This window comes from Haplochromis burtoni, unplaced genomic scaffold (genome assembly GCF_018398535.1).
Source record: "Haplochromis burtoni strain Fernald_Lab_line unplaced genomic scaffold, NCSU_Asbu1 Contig_191, whole genome shotgun sequence".
NCBI lineage: Eukaryota > Metazoa > Chordata > Actinopteri > Cichliformes > Cichlidae > Haplochromis > Haplochromis burtoni.
In genome coordinates, this window is record NW_024582552.1 from 1,198,073 (window position 1) to 1,212,208 (window position 14,136).

A 14,136-nucleotide genomic window follows, 5' to 3' on the forward strand; every position below is an offset into this window, starting at 1 on the left:
TTTGTTGCCACTCTTTCTGCAAAGCTAATGTAAGTAGCCACTTGTTGTATCTTTACATTTCATCTAAAGACACGAGTGGCAGCAGATTCCTCATTTAACTCGACAAAAAGGAGAAATAAGCCCATTTCTAAAAATCTCCAACTAATCCTGGGATGTGATATGCGAGGTGTCGGTGATGGTGCACGTATGTAAGAGGTGTTTCTCACTAACGGGAGCTACATGCAGGCTTGGACTGGACTGGGGAATGTACAGAATGTGAACTTGAGGTTTATCCCCCTGTAGCTTCAGCTGTACGATTAAAGAGAGCAGACTGATGTTCTGGCCTGAGGACTAATATATGTAAAACAAACACCAAGGTGTCACGGGTTCACCCTGCTGTTCAAAGATAATAGGTTTAAACTCTCTTAGGTAATGAAATCCATGGCAACCCATTATATAGAAAATCAGAGAGGCCCAATCCAGGCTAATATGTTTAAATGACATCCTATTTCCTTGAAGTCATTAGCGCTTCAGTTTAACATGAAAGAAATGACTCTATTAGGTTGTATCCATCAGACAATGATAACATAGGAAATTTACCATAAATAGGGGGTAAACTATAATATTACATCATGTCTTTGCTAGTCTCTAGAGTAAATGACAGTTAATTACTTAAGTGGCTAAAAAGAGGACAAAAGTTTTTATGCCAACTTTGCTCATGGAAGACATTCACACTGAAGTAACGTCTCCATTTCAGAGGATCGCAGAGGGAAAAAAAGAAGAAGAAAAGCACAGGCCATGACTTCCTTTAAAAGGATTTTAATCCCAGTGGGAGTTCCTGGTTAAATAAAGGTTAAATAAAAAGTGTAGAGTAGACTAATGTGATCTTATAACTCTGCTTTTCAGTCTGAACAGGTACGGCTAATCCCAATTCCACGCTACAGTGCCTATGGTAATGTGCTGGGCCACAACAACAAGGCAGCAATTATCTCGGAGACTAAGTGAACATTGATTGGACGCAACATCTGCTTTGTGATGAGCTTTTCCTCGAGGGTTCAGAATCGCCCAAGAGTGGGGGAAAAGAAAGAAAAAGAAAAAGACTCCAGAGCGCTCACCTGAAATGTTCGGAGCCATTCCTGGAGACCCGTGGGTGGCTGGATTGAGGTGATACGTCGTCTCTGTTGCCCCTGACCATTGGCTGTTCTGATGTGGCCAAATGTGGTGGGTGTGGCCGGACATGGGACAATTCCCGTCGGGCTGTAATTTTAAAAGGGAGGAAACAAAGCATCTTGAAGACCAATGCTGATATGAGACCTTTAAAGACAAATAGCGTAACTAAATTGCAGTCTAAGTAGGGGTGTGGAGGCTGTAAAAGCACTGCTGTCACTGCAATTAAGAAAAACACATGTAAATATTACACATCCCAGCATATTCTTAATGAGAATAACAGGAAGCACATTATGAAGGGGCTTTTTAAATAAGCTTTGCTGCAAACTCTGCTAAATCAAATCAGGCATGGACGAAAAAAAACAAACAAAACGAAACCTTTTTACATTCAACTTTCATCTTTTGTGTTATCTCTGACAATTATGACAGCAATCAAGCCCAAGCTTTTATTTTGCAGGCAAATTTTAATTTTTAATTTTTTTTACTTTAGTGCAATTTTCTTAATTAAATCCGTTCTTAGTTATTATTGGGAAGTCATAGGTTAAATCAATTAAACTGACATTTACTTTAAAAATGATTATTATTTTCAAGCTAATCAACAACTCTACATCTTTATCACATCGTAATTACTTCCAGAAAAAAATAATTATTTGCAGTAAGAAAAAGTTACTCTTCACAAAAGCATTGCAATTTAAAAAATAAAATAAAATAAATATCCACCTTGTCTGAGTGAATTAGTGCCGACTGATTAACACAAGGCCTCTCTGTATAATGCAATGCAATTCATCACCATTCAGCAGCACAAGCTACAACCTCCAGAATGTGCATTACAATGAATCAACACCTCTTTAAAACCATTTCAACAAAAACTGATCAATACAACCTTCACGGAGACGGGATTTATTGCAGAGGAGCATTTGTTCTCGCTATGTATACTTAATAAAATGGCAAGTGTTATTTCTAACTCAGACTTCAAAGTGTGCACAGTCCCACATATTTCTATTCAGGCCCAGAGTCTCCTGCTGTATCTGGATGCGGAAGGCAGCACAGGACTTCAAAGTGTACCCATGTAGCCTTGTAATGTAAGGGCAGCAGCAGAAGCCATCCACTGGGCACCCTCTATGCCTCACATTCTGCTTGCTGACAGCAAAATGGGAAGCTGGGGGTCGATTTCATTATCGATTCATTTTTAATGGGAGAGGAAGCTGAGACGGAGCGAGTTACATAGCAACATTTACAGTTAAGTGGCTGTGTTCAGTTTGAATTTTAATGGAGCTACATGTGAACACGGGCATTAAATATTCAGGGTAAGAGAAACATCTGGGACCACTGGCTGGCTGGATGGTGCAGACAGAATGGAAGAGGGAGCATCCCTCTGTTTACACATATACAATGCAAACCTTTGTTTATGCCTCCTGGCATTTTTTACTGCTTGCCTTGGTAGTCCCAATTATAACATGTTCAGCATTAAAACAATGGAGGAAGAATTTTTACTTTATTATTTTCTACCATAATCTTTTTGATCCTAAGATGATAAACAAAAATACAACGGAAAATGAGTCTCTGTGGATAGCTGGGGTGCCTTATGAGAGAAAAAGCTCTCTTACCTCGGATACTCTGGACCTTTGCAGGGCTTTTTTCCTGAAGGGAAAGATCGGACCTCGGGACCATGGTCCAACTTTCTCTTCATCTGAGGAAGAACAAGGGGAGAAACAAAAACCTTAGTAACAGTGAAAGCACAAAAGTGGGAAATTTTGTATTTAAAAGCTAGAGGCAACCTTTTGGACATAAATTCAACTCCATTCTGGTAACTTTCTTTTAGAAACAAAATCTAAACCAATTTAGTTCTAAGACATTAGCCCTTGAAAAGAAAATCAAGAAGGGACACGGGTCAGGGAGCTATTTTTTTTAAACTGTGCTGGAAGCAGAAAATTATTCCTGCAAGTTACAGACTTTGTTAGCATAACGTCTGAATTTTTGCATATTAAAATACAGACAGCACAGTCTTGCAAAAGCTTTATGCAAATGGAAAAAATTAAACTTTTATGCATGGGCTGGAGATTCAATAATTAACATGTGCCATAACAAAGCACAGAGACATGACCAATCTGTCCGTGACACAGCTCAGCATACACTCTGAGATGGCACATCACAGAAAAGGTGTTTTTCAGTGCTGTGTTTAATTTTGATTGAGAGAACTGAGCAACCAGAAATCCAATAATATGCAATAATAGGTAACCGCACTCACACCCAAACTCAAAGGATAAAGCATGCCTGTACGCACAAAATAACCACAAAGTATAACAAGTTCCTCAAGCAGGTATTAGGGTTTATTCTTTGAAATGCGCCAATAATTCAGAAGGAAAAGAAAAAAAAAGAAGCAAGTCAGTTCTTTATTATTCTCCATCACCTCCACGTACGCAACACCACCCAGTCCCTGTTACCACCTACCCTACCGTGCAAACAAAGGAGCCTGTGTAGAGGCCCGGGCAAGCCAATTTTCCTCATCCCATGCCTGCCACTTTCTTTGGCAAGGCTTCTCAACACACATGCAAGTGATCACCATCTCATCTCCAGTCCCTCATGAATAAACAATCTAGCTGAATAAATGAACACTGATTTTTAGTGTCTGGCCAAAACAATATACAATCTAACAGCCTGGCCTTGTTCTTTTTAATATTTAAATATATTTCATATTTCAGTGAAGGCTTTTGTAGATTTAAAAGTAAACCCATGGATTCAAAACCAAATCCTTTTCCGATCCTTATCCTTGTAGCCCAGCTCCTTTGTAATATCAGCAAAAGTATGACGTAAAAAAATATATATATATCAAAATGCACTTTAATTATGCATCAAGTCTGCAAGAAACAAGTATTTTCATTATCAGTTTATAAGCTTATTATTTTCTCGCCCCGTTGTCATCAGTATGGCTTTCAAATATATTATTGGTGCAAAAGTTATGTTATAAATTTTACCTGACCAGTTGCATTACTGACTAAGACTTGATGCAGTCATACTAGCTCCCATGCAGAAGAGGGTTCTCTGTATCTTCCTGAGAGCCTGCACGCAAAGAGTGGGTGCAGCTCCGTCTCACCCATCCATACACAGACCCTGATCTTTGTGAGGAAGGTGGGGAGAATCAAACACTCAAAAGTGTGGCCGCACTTCGCTGATGGTGCTTGTTGCCACAAATGCAGCAGAACTTTTTCTTGTAAAGGCAGAAACACAAACAGCCTGTCGAAACATTTAGTGGAAATCCATCACATTCAGGCGAGGGGATTCAGTTGGAGGTTAGTGATGTGATCTCTGCCTATACAGCCTACTAGAGCTACCCTTGGAAAACATGTAACACATTGTAATGGTTGTCAAACTACATCTATATTGATATTAACTGGGGCGTCAACTCATCGTCGTTATGGGGGGAAATAGTTATATTATATACTAATGCACGATATCTTGTTCTTAATTTGAGTCATCTCCAATAAAGTATTGACAATTGAAGCACCAGAAAGATAAGCGGAGCAGCTAAGAGTTATAGTACTGTTAAAATCTCAAGGTACAGCTCAGGGTTAGGGGTCATGTTAGGTCAACACTGGCGAATGGTAATGCTTAAAAAAGGAAGAAAAAAAAAAAAACTAAACAAAAAACTGCAAGGCCAAGCACAAGAGACTTCATTTAAAAGGTCATAAATTCTAACTTCTGAAAAGGTATTTGTTCAGCATGTGGCTGAAACACATCCAAAACCCATCCCTGAATATTTGTCAGGGATCTGATGGGTGTAAAGATGTCGGAGCCAAATGCTAATGTGTGTTTTGTTCACTCAGCCATCCAAAAGTATTAAAAAAACAAAACAAAACAAACCCTGAAATTGAAACAAATGACAGGTGTGGGGTGATTGTTTTCTTATGAAGTAAAAACGGCAATCCATCTCCTAACCCTACTATTGAACTCATCACTGCAGTTCTAACATCAATGATTTTCTCACAAGATTATAGTACTCGTGGCGCAGCAGTTTAGGGTCAAAGGTATTTGGCAACAGTTTGTTTACAGTTACAGTCCAGCCTGTTGTGCTCCAAACACACAACCTGAAAGTTTGCTCCTTGAACGCTTCTGCGACTGTATAATCGGATGATTATGCGTAGAAGCCAGAAACCAAATGTAAATTTAACTTTTCCCCCCTTTGACACAAACAATGCATTTTTTTTGGTGTATTATTGTAGTTCATATGCGACACAGGAAAACACCACTGGACATTTGACTCCATACTGTCTGGCGCTACAGTGGAATGATTACATGCTTCTCTTCAAAGATGTGTGTTTTTTTGTTTATCACTATAATTTGGTGTGTGTGTGTGTGTGTGTGTGTGTGTGTGTTGGTTTTCACTGTGTTTTAAATGTGAGGGTTGCTCATGTGAATGTTGAGAACAGTGACACACACAAAAAAAAAGAAAGAAAAAAAAGAATGTGGAAGTAACATTTGCCCACGACTAGAGAAATGCTGAATAACGAGCAGCACATCTGCACCGGCAGCACATCTGCACCGGCAGCACATCTGCACCGGCAGCCATGGACTTCTTATCGATACGGATTCCTACCTTAGTTTTTAATCTTTACAGACTCTGTGCCTTGAAACTTCCGACAGGCAACCAAAGTCTGAGCTTATACAACACATGCGCATGATTAGCACATCAATGTGCACTGCAGGTAAGGTGCCTGCTGGACACCACACTGTGATCTGACCAATGATTTGTGATTCTTTCCTCACAACTCAGCTCATGCGTGAAGCCGCTGAAAGCTCATAGGGAGGAACCATAAAAACCTGAAGTAATTCATGAGGGGGAGGTACAGAAAAGAAACTCGAAAATTTGGCAACAAGAATGCAAATGTAGTCCAAGCTAGGCAGGTACATAGCTTGTGTTTCCTTTGTCTACATTTTTTGCTTGTGTGATTGCTGAATAGTATAAAAAGGGGTTTATAAGATATTCAGGATTGTTAAGACTGGGCTCTTAAACCTGGCTGCCTTGTTCCTAAAGTGGTGATCTCACTGCAATGGCAGTTCAGTAGCCAAGGAGAGCCTGGGTGTGTGAATGCATGCAGAGGGTGTGTATGTGTGTGCGCGCGTATGTTTTTTGTGTGTGTGATTCAGAGTGTGAGAGAAGAGAGGGGAGTGCTGGCTGGCTTTGAGTGTGTGCACACACATGTAAGAAAACCTCAAACTAAATGTGGGCATGAAAAAATAATGTGTAACCAGCCTGTTCTGCAGCTTCAGCCTGGGAAAAGGTAACCAGAGAACACAGTGTTTGTAAATCACCACCAATCAGCCGTCCCCCTCCTTCCTCTGGCTTCCCCCCCACCCCCACGTCCCTATCTGGCCAAAAGCACGACAGATGGATATGCAGAGAGTTAATGATATTTTAAAGACAGCGATCATTCTTACATAATGTGTTGATTCATTTTAACGGCGACTACATCCTGCAGCATCAGTCACGAGAAAAGGCTTTTCTCATTTTTCAAATTGTGTTTTCAAGCACTCGTCAAAGAGTTTCTCCTCATTTCAATCAGCATTGTTTGAGGCACAGAAACGCTTGGGATCTGAGAGCTAGTTGAAGGAGTTTTTCCAGGACCAAAACTGCAATCAAATCAGAAACACGGGTTTGAATTCATCCTCAAGAATGAGAGTCTGCTACTACGAGCCCCGCAAGCAGCACTAATATATTTGCGCTCTGCAGGATGACTTGAAAATCCTGATACGTCTGAGAATGAGTACATCCTTAAAATGGATGGAGAATACAAATGAGCATGAACATTCAAATCAATGAAGCGCTATTCATCTATTAACAAGACTCTCGTGCAATTATTAGGATTAACTGGATAAAAATCCCCCACCCCAAGGGATATTTTGAACCGCGTTTTAAAATTATACACGATTAACGAATTTGTTTACATTGTCTGAATTATAAATTCTCTTTCATGCTTTTTTTTTGTTGTTTTCCCGTGTTTGTTTGTACTCTGCATTTTCCAGCTAAGAGAGGACGATTTTTATGGCTGCAATCCAGCATAATACACCCAACATCCTTGAGGATATTCTACCTCATGCTGTCTGACACAGTGACCCATTATCTGTAGTTGGAGCCTGAGGCAAGTGCACAGTGTCAGGGAATTGGCTACTCCAACAGGCAAATGCAGGCAGACTGATGCATGCATGCATCTCAAGCAGTTACTTTGGTCAGTGGGAGATAGCCACTGCTGCATAATGTACAATCATAACAACCCTGCAAACTGGGCAGGACTGCAGGGGAACCTGGGCGTCTGAGCTTGAAGCCCTTATTTCTGAATGTACCTAAGCATACATGGTGCTCCATCAGCGCTGTATTACGTAAAATGTGTAATTGCTTAAGCACCTACTAGGGTCTGAAAGGGAGGACCCACAGTTGATGTACAGGTGCAGAGCATCTTACCAACACTGATGGGAGGTAAGGGGGGAAATACATTAAAAAAAATAAATAAAATGGGGGCTTCGTTCCATTCAGGAGTGTATAACGCCTAATTATAAGCACATTTTTATCGGGGATTGCAGAATTAAGCACCCCCAAAGCAACAACAAATTCACCAACGCGATGAATGTCACCCGGAACCGCGGCGGTGGCGGCGTTTATTTACACAGCCGAAGTTACTATGACGGAAAGGACGTCAAACGGCTTAGTAGCGTATTAAAAGATTTTAACGCAACGCTAACACAACATTACGGCCTGGGCAATTAAAGAGGCATCTCTGGGGGTCTGCTACAATGCTGTCCATCCTCCGCAGTGGCCGTACGATCTGCCGCGAGAGGCGCGTCAAAGATAATGTGGGCGACAGAGCGAGCCAAACACACGGAGAGAAGATGAGGATGTGCCGGAGGTGACACGGCGGATAATACGAGAAGAAATCCTACTCACTTTGTAGAAAATCATCTTTAAAGTGCCGTAGAACCCCATCCTTGTAATCCGGTGTGTTTCCCCCCTTTTTTCTTTGCTTCTCAGTGACAATCGGTGAAGTCCAAATCTGCGTGTGCGGCGGCGAGATCGCTCTGACAGTGTGAGGGCAGTGTACTCTCAGGTAAATCCGACGCTGGCTCTGATGTGAACATGCTCGGGCACGTCACCGGACTGGCGTGCATGCAGTAGATTCCACCGGTAAAGACATTAGCAGGGGAAAAGAAAAAAAAGAAGAAGTAGAAGAAAGAAAGAGGGGGGAAAGCTCCGTCGTATCACGTCGACTTGAAGGGGCTAGGTCGATGGGTGAACAATGCACTGCGACGATTCCGGAGGCTTGTGCGCCGCCGAGCAGGGAGTGAACAGATGAGGGGGAGAAAGAGGGTGATACTCGGCAGAAAGGGGGAGGAGTGCAGGAAGAGAAGCGTCAGAGCACAGAGCAGTGCCCTCTTCCTCTTCGCAGGCTGCACGACGGCTCCTACGAACGGGATCGGATTACAGCCTCCCCGCTGGAGACGACAGGAATGGTGCAGTCCAGCATTCAACACTGTGCGCAGCGCATCCCTCCGCGAGCGGAGCACCCGGGGACATATGCGTAGCAGGCGACATGCAGCACACACACAGAGACCAGGTGGGATACGGACTTGTCTTCACTCGTCGCATCAAAGGCGGAACCCCCCGCCAAACGCACACACACTTGTTGCAAGCTCCAAAAACACACAGGAGCCATCCTCTGCGTCAAATTATACTGAAGATTACATTTATTACGCACTGATGGAAAGTCAAAGTCCTCTCACTACACCGCTCACTTCTCATCACTAAAAATGGGGATTTTTATTTTATTTTTAATTTTAAATTAAACGTAACAAAATATCTGTTTATTAAATATTAGCGCTGTGAATGATCTGGCTATTTTTAGGTTATTCTAATATTTTAAAATATCAGAAAGTGCAAAAGCTGGCCCGTGACAATTTGCCTTGCTTCCTTTAATCTATCGTTTTATTCCACTCCCAGCACAAATCCAACATGTATTTCACTGTCATGTGAGAAAACCTAAACGTTGAGAGCTTAATTGGCTATTTCTGCCTAGAAGAAGTGACCCAAGTGATTGATATATTAGTAATACCCAAAGGTAAACATTATAAAAGACAAACAAATTAGCTAAATATTGGCCAGCAACAGTTCAATTCTCACTAGGCACTCAGACCGCACACCTCTGCCAAAGCCGATGCCCAGTATTGCCATTGAGTAATTTGGATTTTTACAGGAATTTAACATGTTCTTTCCACGTGCTTTGGCTCTATATAGGCTTCTGCACCGGACTGCTGCATTAAAATGACTGTCAACAGATCACATGACAGAAAACAGTCAGCCATTAAAACCAATCAGGCAATATGTGAATGGATCTATATCTGCTGCACCTGCTTCCTGCAGGACAGTATTTGCATTTCAGGATGGCAGATAATAGCCAACTGCACCTGTCCAGTTACAAACACTATGTACTGCTGATAGCTTTACAACTATGATTAGAGATGGGAAAATCCACAACCTTAAAATGGGAGCTTTAGTTTGAGCAGGTAAAGATAATCTGTCAAAACACATTCAATGTTCCAGTGAGATTTCTGCTCACTGGAACACCGAACCAAGTAAACAAACCAATGATGCTCCTCTGCTTAGCCGTTCACGATAAACACATTCAAATGCATTTGTTTGAGTAATTTGGACAACATGACTGGTCATACACGACAATCCTTTCCGATTTCTCAACATTTTCTCCTACAAAAAGGTTTTTGACACTCGGTGCAGAGTTTGTACTACACCATTCGTTTCAAGTGGTATCCAACATTTGCAACACTTGACCTCATACGACATCAGCTTCAGATCATCGAAACTGCGGAGACAATGAAGGGTCATGGGATGGGCTCTATTCACAGGTGACTGTGCACTGAGATCTGGCAGCCTTTCAGACTCTCCTGGCTTACACCTGTAATTACAGAGTGACCTAGCACAGGTGGGAATTTTAAAGCTGGCAAAGAAGAGATGCCTGGTAAAAATCTAGCACAATCCGAGTTACATCTTGAGGCTTATTTTGCATTGTAATGTGCCTAAAGGGTACCGGTACTGTATGATACATGATTTATTGTTTTATACAAGGTATACTGGGACTTGGCTAATCTAAGCATTACAGACACTAGGACACCACAGCAATACCAACACAAAAGATTTCAAATCAGTGGACGTCAGGGTGCATGAGACAAAGCGGTTAGGAGCTGTGTGTGTGTGTGTGTGTGTGTGTGCGTGTGTGTTATTGTGTGTGTGTGTGTGTGTGTGTGTGTGTGTGTGTGTGTGTGTGGGTTTAAGGTGGCTCCCATGAGAAAGGCTCTCTCGATGCTATCGGCCGGCCCAACCTTTACACAGCACATTGGAATGCTTGGTATGCGAGCAGGGTTGCACGGTGGCCTTTGAATGGTCCGTGGCCTCCTTTGTCACTCTCCTTCTGCCAGTTGGTAAAGCATTAACAGGCCCCCTCCCTGCTGATACCAGTCTCCTGCTTATCAAAACCAAAATCCTGCACAAAGCAGGTGTCGTCTTCTCAAAGCAAACTGCATTTTAAAAATCTTGTTCATTATAATCAACAAATGACAAACAGGTTACAGGCCTCCCATCAGCCAGTTGCTGATGGGAGGGCTGGAATATTTAAACAGAGGAAGATGTACAAAAATAGTAATTTCGTTTTAGCACAGCATGCTTGCGGATAAATGCAAATGCTGTGTTATTCGACTGTGCATAAACAGACAACTTCGGTGCCAAGCTTTTAGCACATTGCCTCAGATATTGTACAAGTCTGCAGGTAAGATAAGCATCCTCGGATTGGCTACCTAGTCTGATCTTCCCATCAATCTAGTTTTTGATCATCTTTGAATTAGTATATACTTAATATATGCATTAAAATATACAGATTTTAGAAGCAAGGCCATAATACTGACATTTAAAATGATGTCAGACATTGCCTTAAGTCTGAAACAATTACTAGATTAATCATAAAGTACAGAATTAAGGAACAGCCATGAAAGCCCTCTAGCTGTGGCCTCTCAAATACAAATACAAAGTTTAGTACATATGTAAATATCTCTGGCTGTTAGGCTGCTGGTGACTCAAACTTAACTTTTCAAACTATCTGTACAACTTGGGCTTAAAAAGGAAATTGAAAATGTACACCAGAAACCAAACAATTAAGCAGAAAATTTGAGAAAAATAATCCTTAATTAGGAAGCTGTCACAATAATGTAATTGCTGCACTTTGTGATAAGTGAAACACTGACTAATTAGAGGAGTAATAAGTAAAGCCTCACAGCTGTTTTGCAGGATTGGTGACTGGAACGATTTCCAATCAACAGATGTTGGTGGGAAAAAAGCTGAACTACAGGAGAAAGGGGCTTTCTTGAGAAAATGTTTAATGTGAGGTGGTGAACTTGAAGGAGGAAAATACTTCTTGGGCAGCGATGCATCACTAAATGGGGTCATGTCATTGTGCGATTGTCTTCTCTGGACAAAAAAAAGAAGAAGCAGGGGGTCTGCATTCAGTAGATTTTCCTCAAATGGGTTAAGTGTGATCCCCATGCCAGACTGGACAGATGCAATCCGTGTGGGGGAGGTTTAATGAATAAGGAAATCATGGATCATGGCATTCTGTGGTGGATAATAATGGCATCATCTGCATGGAGTTGAATTAACATATCCTACAGCCACCCACGCGACTGAGACATTCAAGTTTGAAGGGTTCAGGTCAAAAAGAAAAAAAGAAAGAAATTAAAGCAAGAGGCTGAGGCATCTCCCCTGTGACATCAATAGGCTTAAATAAAAATAAATGGAGAACAGAGGTCAGTATTTGCAGTTATCGGCAATTATTTAGGAAGTGGAAGTGGACGCAGATGCAGCATTTTATAATGTATAGAAGTAGAGGAGCCCTGAGAAAATAACAGGCAAAGGTCATCACAATGAACATGAAGACAAATATATATTACAGCTCCAACACTAAAGTGAGAATGATTACAGTCAAAGAGACAGTATCCAGTGTTTGTCCCTCAGAGGCACATGTGTATGCACTATAAAGGCTGAAGACATAAGAGCAAATACTGGCCATAAATAACACTGCATTTTATTTGGGATTCACAAATGAACAGAACCAAAAGAGGAATTTCTCCCTTGTTGATGAAGTTAGCATAACCTGGTCAGCAGAAGACATGTAAAAGTTTCATATTTTTGTACAAAAAGGAAAATAGTTTTCTATGGTGTTTGCAGTAAAAAGTAGATAGAGATAAAGCATGCACCACAAAGGAAGGCTTCCTGAATACAGCGGCCATTCTTTTATTCAATAGAAGTTCAGACTTCCTGTGCACTTCTGCTCTCGTTAGGTAACTACAAAGATAAACCTGTAATGGTGCTACATCTCATGCAGAACTGGGATGTCCAGATCTCTGTTCAGCCTCCCTGTTTTGTCATAAAACAATATTACTGGAAACAACAGCCATAATGTCTCCTCCCTTTGTGTACAACTGACACTGACCACAGAAACAATTGCAGGGAAATAGCAGACGCAGCTAATTTCCCCATAGAAAACATTGTGGTCTAGTGTGGGTGCTTAGGTAAAATGACAATGTGGCCTTAACACATACCCAGAATAGATGGAAATCTGCAGACTGAAAGCCAAAATGGGTAACAATTGCTCACACTTTATAAATGAGTTGACCAGTAGCCTTTCTTAATTCACAGCTCTGCAAATCTCTGAAAGAATGGCAACATAACCCAAAATCTGGGACATAATGACATCTGATAAGAAATAATAAATCTACACATACTGCTTTTCTATTTTCCTCTAAATCCCCCATTCAAACTTCTAAAATTGAGACTTGGCACATTTTAACTATGTGTAAACTGTGGTAATTTTAGTGCCAGAAAAAGCATTATCAGCTAATCTCTTTCATGTATAAAATAAAGCAAAAGTACAGTTCTGAAGTTTGAAAATGACAGACGCAGAAAAATGCACGCCCTGGCAAACTACAGCTTCTATAACTTTAGATGGACTCAGTTTCATTGGTTCTCCCAAAGGGTTCATTTTATAGGAGCACAGGCAATGAAGACAAAGTAATCAATGACTGAAATTGTGTCGCTTTGCCACTTAATGATGCTCTCAGTCATTATGTTGTCCAATCAAAGGCATCATAGCTAAACCCTGAGGCCATCATCAGAGTGCCCAAAGCATGTCAGTACCAATCAGTGAATATCCCAAGCTTCAGCCAGCGGGTGGAGGAATTGGTGATTGCTGACATGGTTTGAGTAGGACGCGAGTCTTTCAGCTTAATTAGAGGCATTTATTTTTAATGATCCTGATTTTTATTACCTCGTTTTGTTGTCTGAAAAATATTATACTCATACTCCATGTTATAGACTATGGCAGAGACTATGGAAAATCCCTGCAAGAGAATAGGGTGACAGAGTCTTTCTTACACGGCACAGTCTCCTCCAACAACCACCAAAACACTGCACATGTGCCGACAGCTCATTCACAGGTGATACTGCCCGTTTCTCTGCCACTCCCTGTACAGAGTGCTGCAGAGAGAAAATGTCTGAGGCAGGAGAGCAAAATCTTGTGGAGTTGTTGCTAGGCAGATTTTGTTAAAAAAAAAGTTATTAAAGGGATATGAACAGTCAGTACATCTAGCTACAAAGTTAACAAGGCAACAGTGAGATGAACTGAAGTATATTGAGCAAGATGTCCAGCACCAAAGGTGAGATTGTATACATTTAGAATTTAAAAAACACAAAAACAAAAACCAGAATCCCAAAATTAAAAACTAAATGTTAAACCAAAACACCTGAAAATATGGGTATATCTCTAGATGATAATGGTAGCTGGTAAGTGTCAACATTTATTTAGGGATGCTTTGAAAGCTTTAAAGTAGCTTTTGGCTCCATTCATTTCAAGTAATTAAACTTATCCGTCCAATAACTTAATA

The 14,136-nt window shown here is 41.0% G+C and overlaps 1 protein-coding gene across 1 annotated transcript in view; it reads right to left on the minus strand.

Moving 5' to 3' along the window:
• Positions 1–10,415, minus strand: part of fbxw7 (F-box and WD repeat domain containing 7) — a 29,862-nt gene extending 19,447 nt beyond the window's left edge. The window contains exons 1-3 of the mRNA XM_042225991.1: positions 8,084–10,415; positions 2,754–2,836; positions 1,095–1,236 (exon numbers count right to left, since the gene is read on the minus strand). Coding sequence (XP_042081925.1) covers positions 1,095–1,236; positions 2,754–2,836; positions 8,084–8,122 — 264 coding nt within the window. The 5' untranslated portion in view covers positions 8,123–10,415. The remainder of the gene's footprint in view (positions 1–1,094; positions 1,237–2,753; positions 2,837–8,083) is intronic.
• Between the last annotated feature and the right edge of the window lie 3,721 nt (positions 10,416–14,136).